The following is a 16,448-nucleotide window of genomic DNA, read 5'->3' as shown; positions in this document are numbered from 1 at the left end:
AAAATTTCTTAAATTACAATCATCTCTTATTCTTAAAGTATAATTAATTTGTTGATTAATTATAATTAATTAAAGTTATTAACTTTTAATGAAATAACAAAACTATCATTGTATCTGCATATTAGAAATTAATATATCTAATCATCATAGAGTGACAATCTTTGCTATTTAACTTTAAAAATGTTTTAAATACGCTTTATATATAATAATAATGTTTTAATAGGTTATATATGTGTAGGATTTTCAATAACCTTCGTTGTTCTTTTCATGTAGTTGGTACTATCATTGTATCTGCATATTAGAAATTAATATATCTAATCATCATAGAGTGACAATCTTTGCTATTTAACTTTAAAAATGTTTTAAATACGCTTTATATATAATAATAATGTTTTAATAGGTTATATATGTGTAGGATTTTCAATAACCTTCGTTGTTCTTTTCATGTAGTTGGTGGAGCTACATCTCTATTTAGTCCCCAAAGAAAAATGGCTGGAAAAAAGAAAACTAGCAAAGAACCAAGCAGTGGATCACACAATATCGGTTGGATTTGTGAGGTAAGAATATAATTTCATTGAAAAACTTGCAAAGGAAAGGGTAGACTTAACAAATCATAATACGCATTATAAATAAATAATATTAATGTTTATTTGCTGAGCGAAATTTATGAAACTACAAAATCACATTGATAACATCATTTTAAGTAATACTACCCTTAAGTGACCAGCTAATGAATTAGGAATACAGTTCAAAGGTATTTCTCCCGCCTTCTTAGCATGCCTTCGTAGTGTAGTGGTCAGCACACTTGGCGCTTATTCGAAAGGTCCGTGGTTCGAGTCGCGGCGAAGGTGTAGCTCATTTCTGATGTCTCCTGCTTAAACACCTAATGTCTCTACAAGCCCATTTACCGGAATTGGAACCTAGGCAAATTAACAGTCTTCAGGTACTACTCTTGCGTTGCTAATGAGAGAAGCATCTTGTTGGAATAGAACCAGTCAGCACAATCTCGCATATTTCTATCAGAAAACATAAAAAAATTAACATTGCCTTCGCCGGGATTCGAGCTCTGGATTTCCCGAATGCTAGCGGTGCTTCCTTCAATTACATCACGAAGGAACGGGATAAGGAAGTAGATAATTCCTTACAATCTTTAGCTCTTGAGCTGTCTCCGCAGTAAACGTTAAGAGAGGCAACAACCAGCCAGTCAGTTGAGTTTTTGTTGTTGCTGACTAAAGCTCACTTGTCTGACCTATAGTGGCAATGAGCGCAAAATACAAATGTCGTTGGCAACAGCCTTGAGCACCTTACAGGTGACAATGAGATTTGGCCCACTTTCGCCCCCCCAATTTTAATGGAGAGCACCTCAGTTAGACGGGTCCGACTATCTTTCACCCCTCTTCCTTTACCACCAACCTCTCGAGAGGACATTCGACTCGTCGCATATTTAGAGTGCCACCATACCGCATGGACACTATGCATTTACAAACATCCATGCCTTCTCCGGAATTCAAACCCGTACCTTTCGGCACGGCTGTCATACCACTATACCGGTATCATAACCACTGTACCTGTTGGACGGCAGTCAGTTGAGTAAACTTCTGAATGTAGCTGAAGGTAAATAACTTGAATTAAGTAGTTAGACACCTTTTTATATTATAGTCTAAATTATATTATGATATCGAATTTGATAATTAAGCTGCTTATGAAGGAAGTAAGCTGAATTCATTTCAGATATAATTAAAGAAAGTAATTTGAATTGGATATTAAACAATAACTATAATTCGGAAGCAAAATGTTAATTCAGTCTTTTGTTTATACATTAAATCCTGAATATGACATTTACTTAAATGATATTTCATTTCCTTATATCATATTTACTTCCTTCTACTTCCAAGATGACGATGGTAATGACGAAGATGTAACACAGTGTTTATATTTTGTGTTTTCTTTAAGGTGTTTTCGTCATGATGCATCTACCTGTAATTATTTAATTATATTTTGTAATGTTCTAACCTAGAATTTACAGCTTAATGTGTGGAACCTTAAGAACAGGTAAGCGAAACCTCTCTAAGACGACTATCTATGGTTCCAGACGATTTTTGTCATCCACGGACGGCCTTTTTATGGGTATTATTGTTGTGTATAGTTATCTAATTACGTTGGCCGAAATACCGTCCCTTTCAGAGGTTCCGTCTTATGAAGAAGGTCACCATGATAAGTTTATTCGCTCATGATAGAACAACAGTTGTATAACAGAAATTTTAAATGCAATTAAAGTTCACGACAAAAATCAAAGTAATTCAAATATATTACGTCCTGTGTCAACCCTACCCTTTTATGAGAGTTTGAATTAGACTCCTTTTGTTTTTGTGCCTTCAGTAAGGCTTTATAAGTAGCTCTGGTGATCTTTAAACAAAGCATTTCTAACATTGTCTTCTGTGTTAACCACCGCGTAATGACGAGCGCAAATATGAGATATGGTTCTGACTTTCGGTTTAGAATAAAAATATATCATAATAAAGTTATTATTTTTAATGTTCATTGTCGAAAAGGAAACTAATAAATATGAATAGTTTCTTTCAGTAATACATTCAGAAGTTCAATGTTCGTTTAATTTTATAGAAATTTTTTAAATTGTATGTTTTTTTTACTTCCTTGTACGACGTATAAAGGAAGTATTGTAATCGCAAAAAGTTTCAGGCAGCATATTTCAACGAAAATATCCATTTTGACCGCTATCGAATGGAAATTAACTATGTTTTTGCGTGATATCTGTACGTAAAAGCAGAATAAAATACTCTTTTCCTCCAAAAAATTATAAAACTGCTTTAAAATTAATTCTGAAGAGAATTTTTCGTGGCGTCTGTACGAACGTATGTACGTACGTACGTACGTATCTCGAGAGAGAGAGATCGTACATACGTACGTATCTCGCATAACTCAAAAACGAGTAGCCTCAGAACGTTGAAATTTTGTATATAGAACTGCACTAAGATGTAGATGTGCACCTCGTATTTTGGTTGCAATCGGTCCCACCAAACGTACACTCATGTCCATAAATTAAAGATAATTCGGATTCACGCGGTAATCGAACTCTAAAATAAATATATCACCTGTAAAATCACTACACACATCTTCAAGAATCATATGCAAATTTCAGGAAGTAACCAGATGACACCGATGGTACGTCACAAGGACGAGAGTGTAAGAGAGTGATATATAAGGAATACAGGCAAAGAAGTAAAATTGTTCGCAGGAGCTTTATAAGCATTTCAGTGCAATAACCGAATAGTTATGACACAAAGAACGCATTTGGATGATTTTTTACGTGGTAGAATTATCGGCCGTCTGGAATGCGTACCGAACTGGAAGTATCAGACGAACTTGGAATTCCCCAGAGTGTCATCTCCAGGCTTTGGCAACGATTTCAAGATGATGGTAATGTGAGTAGACGTTACAGCACAGGTCGCCCCAGAGTTACGACGCCGAATGAGGACCGGTATTTGGCAGTTACTACCAAAAGAAACAGGCGGAGCACAGCCTCAGACCTGTCTCGTCAGCTCTCTTCAGCCACTGGTACGACAATTTCAAGGCAGACCGTGTACAGACGCTTAGGGCAGATTGGTCTATATGTTCGTAGACCTGTCAGATGCGTTTCACTTACTGCAACTCACTGTCGCCTGCGGTTAGCCTGGAGTAGAGAGTATGCATTAGGGACACCGCAACAGTGGGCTTGTGTGATGCTTTCCGACGAGTCCAGGTTTAGCCTGCAGTCTGATTCTCGCCGACTTTCATATGGTGAGCTCCAGGTACCCGTTACCACCAAGAAAACATCATTAAACGACACTGTTACGGTGGTGCAGAAGTGCTCGTTTGGGGTGTAATTATTGTGGGTTCCAGAACTGACCTGCATGTTCAAATTAGAACCACGACAAGCCAAATCTATCGGGACGTCATTCTGGAAAACCATGTACGTTTGTTTGGGGCGCCATGGGCGTACAATTTGTGTTTATGGATGACAACGCCCGTCCTCACCGTGAAAACATCGTAAGCGAATGCCTTCAATCGGAGGATATCACCCGTATGGACTGGCCAGCATTCTCACCGGACTTGAATCCAGTTGAGCACGTGTGGGACATACTTGGCCGACGAGTTGCAGCCCGTCAACCTCCTCCTACATGTCTACCGGAACTTCGGAGAGCATTGCTTTTTGAGTGGTGTAATATCCCCCAAGATCAGATCGATAGTTTGATACTCACCATGCCTAGGCGTTGTACGGACTGTATCGCATCGTCTGGGAGACATACAATGTATTAACTATCTTACCAACCACGTAATATTGGATTTTGGAAATAGGGTTTTTTTTGTAATTTGCTCCAGGGAGAAAAATTGATATTTTTTTTAATAGTATCAAACATATAGCATCTTTTTTACTCTTTACCTTTTGTTTAATAAATAAGCTTTACAAATAAGTCAAATTTGTTTTGCTTCTAACGCTTCCTTTGCCTGATTTTGCATTATCCTTAATTTCTGGACATGAGTGTATATAAATATATTTATATATGAGAAGATAAATTGTAAATATATATATCCACTCTGTTATCCGGCTGAATGATCTCAGTTTCTCTACTCTTATATGTTTGTAAATTGTAAATTTTTTGCATTAAAAATGATTGAATTATGTTGTTCTTATCTTTCTGTTAAGGTTTTTATGCCTTTAGTAAATCTGTATGCAATATTTTCGCAACAACAAAGATAACGCCTTCATTTATTATTGCGAAATAAATCATGCTTAATCCTTTCTGGAAGTTTTTCGAGGAAATAAGTGTTTAAGATTTATGTCGTAATTTTTAATATAGATATTTTGAGTTTTTATGTATTTTTGCTTTTGTCGCGAAGTGAGAACTGAATTAATTGAGTGAGAAATACTGAATCGTCTGTGAAAAACTGATTCTTTTTTGTTTTGTTTGCCTTATTTCTTTTATACATCGTTCTAGCTTTATTATAGTATTTGAATAGAACATATAGCAACGATTAGAGAATTCGTTAAATGATATAAATTTTGTGCATTCTAAGTTATAATATGAACGAAATATAATACTGTTAAGTGAACCTAGCGCCTGAGTGTCTCTATGGTAAACAAAGAGAGTGAAATTTAAAGAATGCCTTTATTCTATTGTGGTTTATGCTCTGTTTGCGAAGTAGATTTAATTCAATCCAATAAGTTTAAATGAAATGCAAGAAAAAATGCGTTATATTTAATATTCCGTACAAGGAAGTCATGTGCTGTACACATCAGATTTTTTTATGTTTAGTAACCAGCATCTTGCTTTCGTTGGATCCTAACAGGATGCAAATTAATTAATGCTTTTAAGCACAGAGTTTTTGATTTCGAAAGAGTGCTTGTAGCAGCTATCGCTGACCATCTCGCTACTGTTTCTCTTATTGTTTGAATAAGGTGAATCAGATTTAGCCTTGTTAGATGAAATTACTCGCGTAAGTTGATGGCCTGAGGCAGAACTCGCAGGCGCACTTCGTCTTATAAAATCTCGTATTTGCTTTACTTTAATATTTACTTTGTTTATGTTATTCTCGCAAGCTGCGGAGACTGTTTCTGTTATTACAGAAGTTTTGTAATTGTTAGGCTGAAGAACTAATGAAAAGGTTCATTTTAAGCTTTCTCCTGTGTCGGAGTAACCTTTGAGGATAAGATAGGCCTAAAATTCCCCTTACTGTCTTCACAGATAGAGAAAGTAACCTTTTAAAGAAATTATGAGTCGTATAAAATGGTATGTTAAATGGTTTCGAAAGCTTAGTTATTTTGACATCTTTCAAAAGAATGCTTGCCATTGCCGCTGAGTTCTTTTATATGATGGAGCTGAGTTTCTTGAAATTCGCAAAAATCACTTTTCTCGAGTTATAGAACTGTTCTTGAGATCATGTCTATGATGTCACTTCTGTTGTACAGGCTTTCAAAACGCAAAGAAATTGTTGATTTTTTTAGAAAAGCCAAAACATCAGCTCAGGACGAATCTGTTAAACTAGACGAAGCGCTTACCTGATTAATACCCGGGGTAACAAAGACATGATCATCTTAGTCATAAGGGTTTCTGTTGATGGTTTTGTTTTTGTGTTAAATAGCTAAATATTACATTTATATTTATAACAATTAGTTTTACTCGTTAGCTTCACTGAGCGAATATGGTCAGAAAGACAGAAAGGTATAGTACGATGATAGCATAGTACGATGTTAATAGTAACCGTGACGTCAGTACTGGTTGCACTGCGTTGTTGCTACTCAGACTGTGAAAGTTGCTTTCAGTAATTGTGAAGGAGGTACCGAGCGATGTTGGTTCTTTTTGCACGTTTTTTTTTTTTTTTTTTTTTTTTTTTTTTTTTCCCGCCGCTTTTCTGTATAATGCGGGGGGGGGGTGAAAGGGGTACAGTTCTAGTGGGCCGACTCCCGTTCTAGTGGACCGACTGACGAAATTTAAGGTTGTATTTTTCATGTCTTGAAAGCGCGACTCAGGATAGCGTTGTTCTAATGTACGTGTTTTGACTCAAAATCGGACTTTTTCTGAAATGACATGCCGATTTTTTCCCAGATTTATATTCTACGACCCAAACTGCCAAGTTTTGTAAAAATCGCAGGAGTAGTTTTTAAAAAATTTAGCTCTTAAAAATTTTAGCTCCTCAATGTTAATTGAACTTGATATATATTTGTTAATATCTCTTTTTTTATTAAACTTACTTGATTCCTTCTTCCAGAACACGAAATTTAGGATTAATCCAAATATGATTCGCACATTTTTTGTGATTTATTTTTTAAATTTGTGTTTTAAATTTATTTTTTTATAAATATTTCGAAAATCTTTTTATTATAAGATATAAAATGTTTACCATTATCTTAAAGCAGATCTATTCCTACACATACCTGCAAAAAATTAGAGTTTTTTATTCAGAATTTTCTACGATATATGTGAATTTACATATTGGCCCGTTCTGAAATTTGGCATAATAACGGTAAATGTGATTTACGCACTTTATCAGAATTATTTGAAAGAACTTTTCTGCTCGTGTGAAAAAAAAGGGAAAAGAAAAATAGGCTGCTATAAATTAAGAAGTTCGCCAAATGAATTATTCTTGCCGCGACTGAAGAAACATCAATTTTTTTGCAGGTATGCGTAGAAATATATCTACTTCAAGATAATGGTAAACACCGAAAATTCTAATCATTTCTCACCAAAAATTACAAAATTTAATATCTAGGCATAATTTGAGTTGAAGAATCGCAATATGGAAAAAATTGGCATGCTGTTTTAGAAAGAGTCCGAATTTGTGTCAGAATATCTATATTAGAACAATGCTTTATATGAATCTAATATATATCATAAGTCGCGCTTTCAAGACATGAAAAATGCAATTTGAATTTCGTCAATCGGCGCAGTAGAACGGGAGATATGGAACTGTCCTTCCTTTTTTTTGTGCAGGGTACATTAATTTTCCATTCATTTTGGTCTATTAAACAAATATTCCGACAGGAAAGTAAAGAAAACAACATGATAGGTTCTTCCGCATCCCACTCCACTTTAATAAGTAACTGTTAAGTCTCGAAAGTGAACTAAAAGTCCTTGAGCCTTCTTTAATATAATCAATGCGTGGGGCATTATGTGCCAGCTCCCAGGAAAAGTCTCAGAAAGTGAGACAGGAAATGAGACATCCATTCCGCTCCAAGTATTGTAAATGTGAGTTAGGCTAGTGTTATAACCAAATTGGGTTCTTAGTATAAAGGCAAGTAGCCTGTTGTTGTAACGGTTGAGCGAGAAAGCTACGTTTTAGTTTATGTTATCATTTAAAATTTTGTTAAAACCCACCAGATATATCAAATAAAGTTAGTTTAAATTTTATATTACCATTGTGTTTACATTCGTGTTGATAATTTTGTAATAATTAAGTAGTACCATGAGTGATAGAGCTCACCAGTTGCTCTATCATTCATGGTACTACTTAATTATTACTCTATCACGAGTGGTAAAACCGCTAAATACTGGTAATTAAATCTGGGTTAAATTCTAGGCGAACAGGCTCGCTGCATGGTTGTCTTCTTCCCTACGTTTACTATGAGTACTAACCAGTTTCATTTAAAGAGCCATCTACGAAGTCGTCCATCCGCTTAGACAAAAAACCCTGGTGTGCTTTGCCATAGTCATATAAACCAGAACGAAACTTAACATGGACAATAACTTACTAAATGTTGTTTAACTTCAAGAGTTAGCCATTAGATTGTAAATTTGCGCGCTTCCAACCTGCACGCAACAAAGTGGTGACTGCTGAGAACTGGAAATAGACCAAAGTCTATTCTTGCAACAGTTTTTAACAGGGTTTAAATCCCTTTTTATTCAACTTTAGAAATTACAATTGCGTGCTCTTGACGCTCACAAACTACGCCGACCCGGCGGTAAAATAAAAATAAGAAACTAAGAAAAGAATAACAAGTGACTAACTACGAGGCTCTCTAAACGTAACTAACCTCACCGCGTTCTAAAATACCGCTGATAATTCAGCAAACTCTGACTATTACGTTGAAAGCTTAACAAACTGCCGGGGCAAGCACACAGGCCGAAACGCGTGGTTCTTCGATTTTTAACTAGCCACCTCCACGCTCGTGAAGCAAGAAAGCACACTTTCGAACTCGTTTCCCTTCTATTTAACTCGGATTACGGTTGATCTTTACATTATGGTAACTCGGCGTTTTTTTGGCGAAAATTTGGCGACCAATTCTCCTACAGCAATCCTCTATTTTTTTTTTCCCGCCGCCATTTTGTCTTCATGAAGTAAAGACATGTTTCTTTTCTTTTTATCTACTGAACACTTCTTCCAACAATCTACTAGCCGAATTACACTTATGCTAGAAATTTTATCTAACAGAACTGCTTAATCATGACAAATATTCACTGCAAAATTGGGAAAAAGTGCACAATACCATACACCTTACGCATTTTTCAAAATAACACATACACATAAACCATGTACACGCCGACTTATTTTTACTTAAAAAAACATCCCAGAATTGCACAAAAATGGCATTGCGCTCACTCTTCACTATATCCATGTACACTGCTTTTTTCTCATAAATTAGAAAAATTTCACGAAAATACATGACAATTTTCTCAATCTTTAAACCCGGTAAAAAGAACATATATGAAATTACCTGATCGCGAAAAAGTATTTACCCTTTCCAAATATGAACATTTCCACATATAAAATAAATAAAATATCCAAAAACCTTTACCTCTAAATCATCTATTACATTATACACGTCACCAACGAATTCATACCGCAAGCCATTACATACTTACCGCAAGCCGCAAGCCATTACAATACTTAGTATCAAATATTTAAATTATTTCCATGCACGTTTACTTCAACTTAAACGTATACCAAATTCCTACAAACATAAAATTCACAAAATAACTATCATTTAATTAAAATATAATTAAATTCAAAAACACTACTTAAAATATAAATGAGCACATACATTTAAATTAATAAAAATTACCTTACAATCCTAATTACTTTAAACTAAATCATTGCTAATAACAATTTTCCCAATAATACCAAATTCCTTTACTTCCACCTTACATTTAGAACAATGCATAAAAATAATATCCTCAAATAATTAAAAATACTAACTTACCTAATCTTCTTCAGAATCTTGATTACGTGTCCGATAAACTTTTCTTCTTTCTGTTTCAGAATCTTTAAAATCATACTTATATTTCACAGCAAGGTACCAGGTAAAATAAATAACTTAATAAAACATCTTTATTTCTATCTCGCACAACCTTAAAGAAGCGTTTATTACTACCCACTAAATACCCATTTCGAATTCACTTTAGTTACGGCCATGGGATTCAAAAATTCACGAACACTGTTTCACACAACACAAAATAAAGCCAAATACAAAATTTCCAGATTTTTTCCCGATTTCCCCCCTTTTCCGATTAAAGAACCGTAATTCGTCCATTAATATCACATGACATATCCCATGATCTCTCATTTCCCTCACACAAAATAATGCGTAATCGGAACTGAGTACTGCTCACATTATTACCAGGTAGTATTAAGTCCCAGCTAGTAACCTTTATCGCCTCCAAAATGTCGCCAAACTACCAGTTACCATATTGTAAAGATCAACCCAGATTACTTCCGCTGATAATTTGAATCCTTGCGCGTTCTACTAAAATTTACATACTCTGGCATTGGCAATTCCAGGGGAAAGTAAGGCTTGACAGGAAAGATAGTTTAAACTTAAAATAAATATAAACCGTACAAGATATTAAAGACATTTTAAGTTATTGCACGCCACTAAAGTTATAAATCATGAAAATTATTCCTGTCACTCTTTTCTGCATGTCTTAGTGGTGTAACGGTAGCACACTCGGCGCGTATTCCAGAGGTCGAGGTTCGAGTCCCGGTGAAGGCATTGCTAATTTTTCATGTCTCCTGTTTCAAAATAACCTAATGAGTCTAGAAGGTAAACTGAATTTTGCCACGCCACTAAAGTTATAAATTATGAAAATTTTTCTAGCACTCCTTTCTGCATGTCTTAATGATGTAACGGTAGGACACTTAGCGCGTATTCGAGAGGTCCAGGTTCAAATCCCGGCGAGGGCATTGCTCATTTTTCATGTACTCTACAAGGTAAACAGAATTTTGAATTTTGGACCTTACTATAAGTTTCGTCACAACAATCTGCGTTTTTCATTTTAGACAAGGGCTATTAGTATAGTAAGTCAATGAAGCTTGTTATGAAGATCGTGAAAAATAACCATCTAAGCACTTTTCTATCTTAGATTAAAATTGAACTCTTAGTCTTTTGCTTTATTTACAGTTACTTTTTATTTTACTACTCCAGGCTTTGGAATATAAAAAAGCACATGATATCCATTTCATTTATATGGAATAGGTCGCAAGCGTATTCCTTGTGGGGTAATTGTTTTTTTTCATCTCACTTAACGTGAGTGAAATGCTATCGAAATAGACCAGTCTACTGACCGCACACGCAGAATCGATAGACGTTCTTGGAAGTCTGTGCTAGTGACCTCCCGAAAAGGTCCACCCTTGTGGCTATAAAAATAAATTAAAAAGTTCTTCGAATTTTACTGTCGTTAACTAAATCATGCGACTGTATTACAAAAGACATACACTATTTTTAAATTTGTATAATCTTAAATGTGACAATTTTTCATTCAGCCGCTGCACAATGAGAATAACAAGCTAAAATGCAAATTAAATTTTAGGTATTTTGGCCCTAGAAGTGTCACGCGAGTGATAATGGACGTAGTTGGTTTATTTAGCGCAGAATATGTTTTCTGTTTCTTTGACAAAGTTGTACCTTTGCTGTCATTCAAAAAGTTATTATATAAAGTATTTTATCCCTCCTTTCTGCATACCTACGTGGTGTAACGGTAGCACACTCGGCGCGCATTCGGGAGGTTCAGGTTCGAGTTCTGGAGATGGCACTGGTCGTTTTTCACGTCTTCAGCATCAAACTAACCTATGACTCTACACTGGCGCTCAAACTAAAAGGTGGTGGATGAGGATTCTTCATTACCAGGATTTGGCGACTAGGTCTCCTGATCCTCAGTCGTCCTTCAAAAGCGGGAGTATATAAAATATTTTCTCCTTTCTTCCTCCATGCATTCGTGATGTAGCGGTAGTACACTCGGCGCGTATACGGGAGGCTCTGGTTCGAGTCCCGTTGAGGATATTGCTCATTTTTCACGTCTCTGGAATCAAAATAATCTAGTGACTCTACAATTATGTAATTAGGTCTCTTAAATTTATAATGGATTCTTGCTGATTTGGCACAGTTATAAAGCATGTAAATAATATCTTAACTAAGGATGTTTAGTTCTTTAGTTATGCGTCATGCAGATAAATGCTTTTGTGAAATTAAATGACGTTTCTGAGCATTTTCTGCACTTTCAGATTTGGGTATTCTGTCAGGATGAAAATTTTAGTTTACGGAACCCTGTTGTACAGCATATAAAGAATATGAATGACAGCGTACATTTTCATAAATAATTACTTTAAATGTTAGTTTTTTTCTATCATATTATACTGCTGTAGTACTCCAAAAGCTTGAGACGTCTTACATTTTTTATGTTCGTACTGGACAATGTTGTTGTAAAATATTTGTCTTTCTTTGTAACCAGCTAAATGTTTTGTTGCTTTCCCTTACCAATGCTTTCATTGTTTTTGCGTTCGCTCATCTTTTCAGAGGGATGTACATTATTAACGTTTATGAATGCGAACTAAACTATTTCTCGACCAAATTCAGTTTGATTTCTAGACTGCCGTTGATGTAATTTTCGATATCTCTCTGTGTTAAATGGAATTTAAGATGGTTTGCATAAATTAAAAACGTACTGCACGATTATTTTAGAAGAAGACGTTATCTTTCAGAATTTGGGTTTAAAAATTATGCTTATATAGCTTAATGTTACTAGATTGAAGAGCACCGCAGGTGAATAGCAGTAGTCTAGATTTTCTGCGTAGCTTCTTTCAGTTCTTAAGTGACCAGATTGCAAACTGCGTGTGTGCTATTACGAGGGTGTGCTGTCTGGAGGAGATAGTGGTTAGTGTGGCAAGAGTCTAGGCACAGGTGTGTGTGCGGCAAGAGGGCACTCAGAATACATGACGAGCTGAAATTCTCTCGAGATGTTGATGATAAGGGTAGAGAGATGGGAAACCCTCAGACTACATCCTGGGGGGTTCTGCTTCGCAATTCTATCCGAGATGAAAATATAGCAGCAAGACCCGGAGATATATAATATGTTTACTTGGATGCATAAGTTTACATATACACTCATGTCCATAAATTAAGGATAATGCAAAATCAGGCAAAGGAAGAGTTAGAAGCAAATCAAATTTGACTTATTTGTAAAGCTTATTTATTAAACAAAAGATAAAGAGCAAAATATGTTTGATATTATTAAAAAAATTAGCGATTTTTTCTCCCTGGAGCAAATTACAAAAAAGACGTATTTACAAAAAACCAATATTAGATGGTTGGTATGATTGTTAATACATTGTATGTCTCCCAGACGATGCGATACAGTCCGTACAACGCCTAGGCATGCTGCATATCAAATTATCGATCTGATCTTGGGGGATATTACACTCAAAAAGCAATGCCCTCCGAAGTTCCGGTAGACATGTAGGAGGAGGTTGACGGGCTGCAACTCGTCGGCCAAGTATGTCCCACACGTGCTCAACTGGATTCAAGTCCGGTGAGAATGCTGGCCAGTCCATACGGGTGATATCCTCCGATTGAAGGCATTCGCTTACGATGTTTGCACGGTGAGGACGGGCGTTGTCATCCATAAACACAAATTGTGTGCCCATGGCGCCCCGAAACAGACGTACATGTTGTTCCAGAATGACAACCCGATAGATTTGGCTTGTCATGGTTCCAATTTGAACATGCAGGTCAGTTCTGGAACCCACAATAATCCCACCCCAAACGAGCACTCCTGCACCACCGTAACGGTGTCGTTCAATGATGTTTTCTTGGTGGTTACGGGTACCTGGAGCTCTTCATATGAACGTCCGGCGAGAATCAGGCTGCAAGCTAAACCTGGACTCGTCGGAAAGCATCACACAAGCCCACTGTTGCGGTGTCCCTAATGCATACTCTCTACTCCAGGCTAACCGCAGGCGACAGTGAGTTGCAGTAAGTGAAACGCATCTGACAGGTCTACGAACATATAGACCAATCTGCCCTAAGCGTCTGTACACGGTCTGCCTTGAAATTGTCGTACCAGTGGCTGAAGAGAGCTGACGAGACAGGTCTGAGGCTGTGCTCCGCTTGTTTCTTTTGGCAGTAACTGCCAAATACCGGTCCTCATTCGGCGTTGTAACTCTGGGGCGACCTGTGCTGTAACGTCTACTCACATTACCATCATCTTGGAATCGTTGCCAAAGCCTGGAGATGCCACTCTGGGCAATTCCAAGTTCGTCTGATACTTCCATTTGGGTACGCCCACATTCCAGACGGCCGATAATTCTACCACGTAAAAAATCATCCAAATGCGTCCTTTGTGTCATAACTATTCTGTTATTGCACTGAAATGCTTATAAAGCTCCTGCGAACAATTTTACTTCATTGCCTGTATTCCTTATATATCACTCTCTTACACTCTCGTCATTGTGACGTACCGTCGGTGTCATCTGGTTACTTCCTGAAATTTGCATATGATTCTTGAAGATGTGTGTAGTGATTTTACAGGTGATATATTTATTTTAGAGTTCGCTTTCCGCGTGACTCTGAATTATCCTTAATTTATGGACATGAGTGTAATATACTTACTTGGATGCATAGGCGGCCTTTCTTCAATCTGTCCTTGTTCAACAAAGGTGCTAAGGTAAAATACTGAAGACTTCGGCATGTTTAGCGATTTGCCGTCCTTCAACCTGGATGAATTGAATGCGTAAAATGAGTTTCATCCAACATCAAGAATATGCGTTTCTACAAGAAATTCTACTTTTTAAGACATCATCATCAGTTATACACTCCACTAGTTGGAAGATGGAATATATGGCATATATAGTTAGTTTGATTATTCTGCAATCGCATGCAATTTAATAGCCTATTCTGTCATTCTACACGTATAATGGAAATTAGCTCCATGATGTCCTTTTACACGTAGAATGGACTGATTAATAGCTTTCTGCATATCAATTTTCAATAAATATTGCATTTTGGTTTTGTAGAGTACATGTGTATTTATTGTTACCTGCAGTACCGCGACAGTAGATTACTTTTTTCTCGAAGAAAAGTTGTCAGTATTATCAGCTGTTTTGTTACCCTCAGATTTTGATAAACTGCAATTCTAATGGAGTAAAAGAGATAATATCCATCAAAATGGCGGTGTTTCTTCGTAGTCTCTTTCTGGCGGGTGTAATTTAGTTGTTCCACGTGGTTCATCTTGAGCAACGTTTTTGATGATGCGACAACTAAATGACCTGACCCTTTAGTTAAGCGATTCTTGAGGAATATTTAAAACCAGAAAGGTCCCCGTCCGTTGAAAAGAATATAGTAATTAGATGCATAGCAGAACCTAATAGGAAAAATAATGGAAATGTTATCGTTATTATAGATTTTAAATGATGTTTAATTTGCGATTTTCAATATCTTTAAATTCTCTTAAAAGCCGATATGATTATATTTTAGTATCACTAACCTACCGTTAAAACTAATCACAGCAGAAATCAAAAGAGACTTAGAAAACATCTATTGTGAAAGTCAAGACTTGATTTCCTTTTTAAAACTGTTTAAGGTAGTATTAATAATTTTTACTTAATTCGTAGAATAGCACATTTATGGAGATTTCTGAATTATTTAGATAAGTTAAAAATAATTTAGGAAAATTTGTGTAATAAGTTATTGTATAGATGCGGTGTAGTTTATTACCCTTTTTTGACAATAAAGTTGCAAAGGTTTGTTATCACTTGTACCATGATATTTTGTATGAGAGCCTACCTTCTTTTGGCAAATTTTAACTTACTCTTTTTTTACACGAAGAAGGAGAGATTGAAGTAAAGGGGAAAAAAATTCTAACTGAAGCTTATTGAATAAAAACAATAAGCATTTTTTTTATTCTGCCTATCATCATTTTTAATTTTCTATCTCCGATAATGAATAGATTGGTACACAATAATTTATTTTTCTAGCGTTACATGAAAATAATTTTTATAGTGTAGCATACTGCAGGCTTTCTTGTTATAAAAATACATATACTCAGATTAAAATAAATGAAACGACTTTCTTTCGTTCGTTAAAATTCGTCACTATAAATCATACGCTCTACATAGCAGCAGAGTAGGAGGCAGGATTTATTTTATAAGTAATATACGGCTGTTATTAAAAATGAGATAATTTATTATCGCTGTTATTAGAAAAAATAAAAAGAAAAGAAAAATTTGAAAGCTTTCAGATTTTATATTAACCCCAAAGGAGCGTTTCTTAACGTTTTGTGTGTTAGCTTTATTTATTAAATATCATGTTCTTAGCACTTAGACCATAAAATTAATTTCAATAGCAATATCACAAAATAATTTAAGGGGTATCAGAAACCCCTATACCGACAATGTTAAATTGGCCATTTTCGATGTACCTTTTCTCAAAATCTGCTGTAGATACAAGCCTGAAATTTTTTCTGTAATTAAAGTATACCTATTTGATTATACTGAAATGAGCTTTTGAAGCATTTTGGATTTTAGAGTAAATTACAGAATATTTTGTTAGGCATAGTAAAATTTAGCACTTTTCTCACACAAAAAAATTAAAAAATTTTTTTCTAAGTTTATTACAAAAACCTCATTTCAGTAAATATTAGGGAACCTAATAAATAAGCCATAAAAAGTTCAGATACCTGTGA

General features: G+C 35.6%; 1 protein-coding gene across 2 annotated transcripts in view; it reads left to right on the top strand.

Moving 5' to 3' along the window:
• LOC118185039 (uncharacterized) overlaps positions 1-16,448 on the top strand; it is a 337,637-nt gene that overhangs the window by 34,222 nt on the left and 286,967 nt on the right. For both annotated transcript variants that reach the window (XM_085816092.1, XM_085816093.1), the window contains exon 2: positions 451-557. In XM_085816092.1, coding sequence (XP_085672218.1) covers positions 451-557 — 107 coding nt within the window. The remainder of the gene's footprint in view (positions 1-450; positions 558-16,448) is intronic.

Source organism: Stegodyphus dumicola, chromosome 4 (genome assembly GCF_044657685.1).
Source record: "Stegodyphus dumicola isolate Sdum_Otavi_A_Nest chromosome 4, ASM4465768v1".
In the NCBI taxonomy this organism is placed as follows: Eukaryota; Metazoa; Arthropoda; class Arachnida; order Araneae; family Eresidae; genus Stegodyphus; species Stegodyphus dumicola.
The sequence above is the reverse complement of the archived record's forward strand: the minus strand, read 5'-3'. Positions and strand labels throughout refer to the sequence as shown.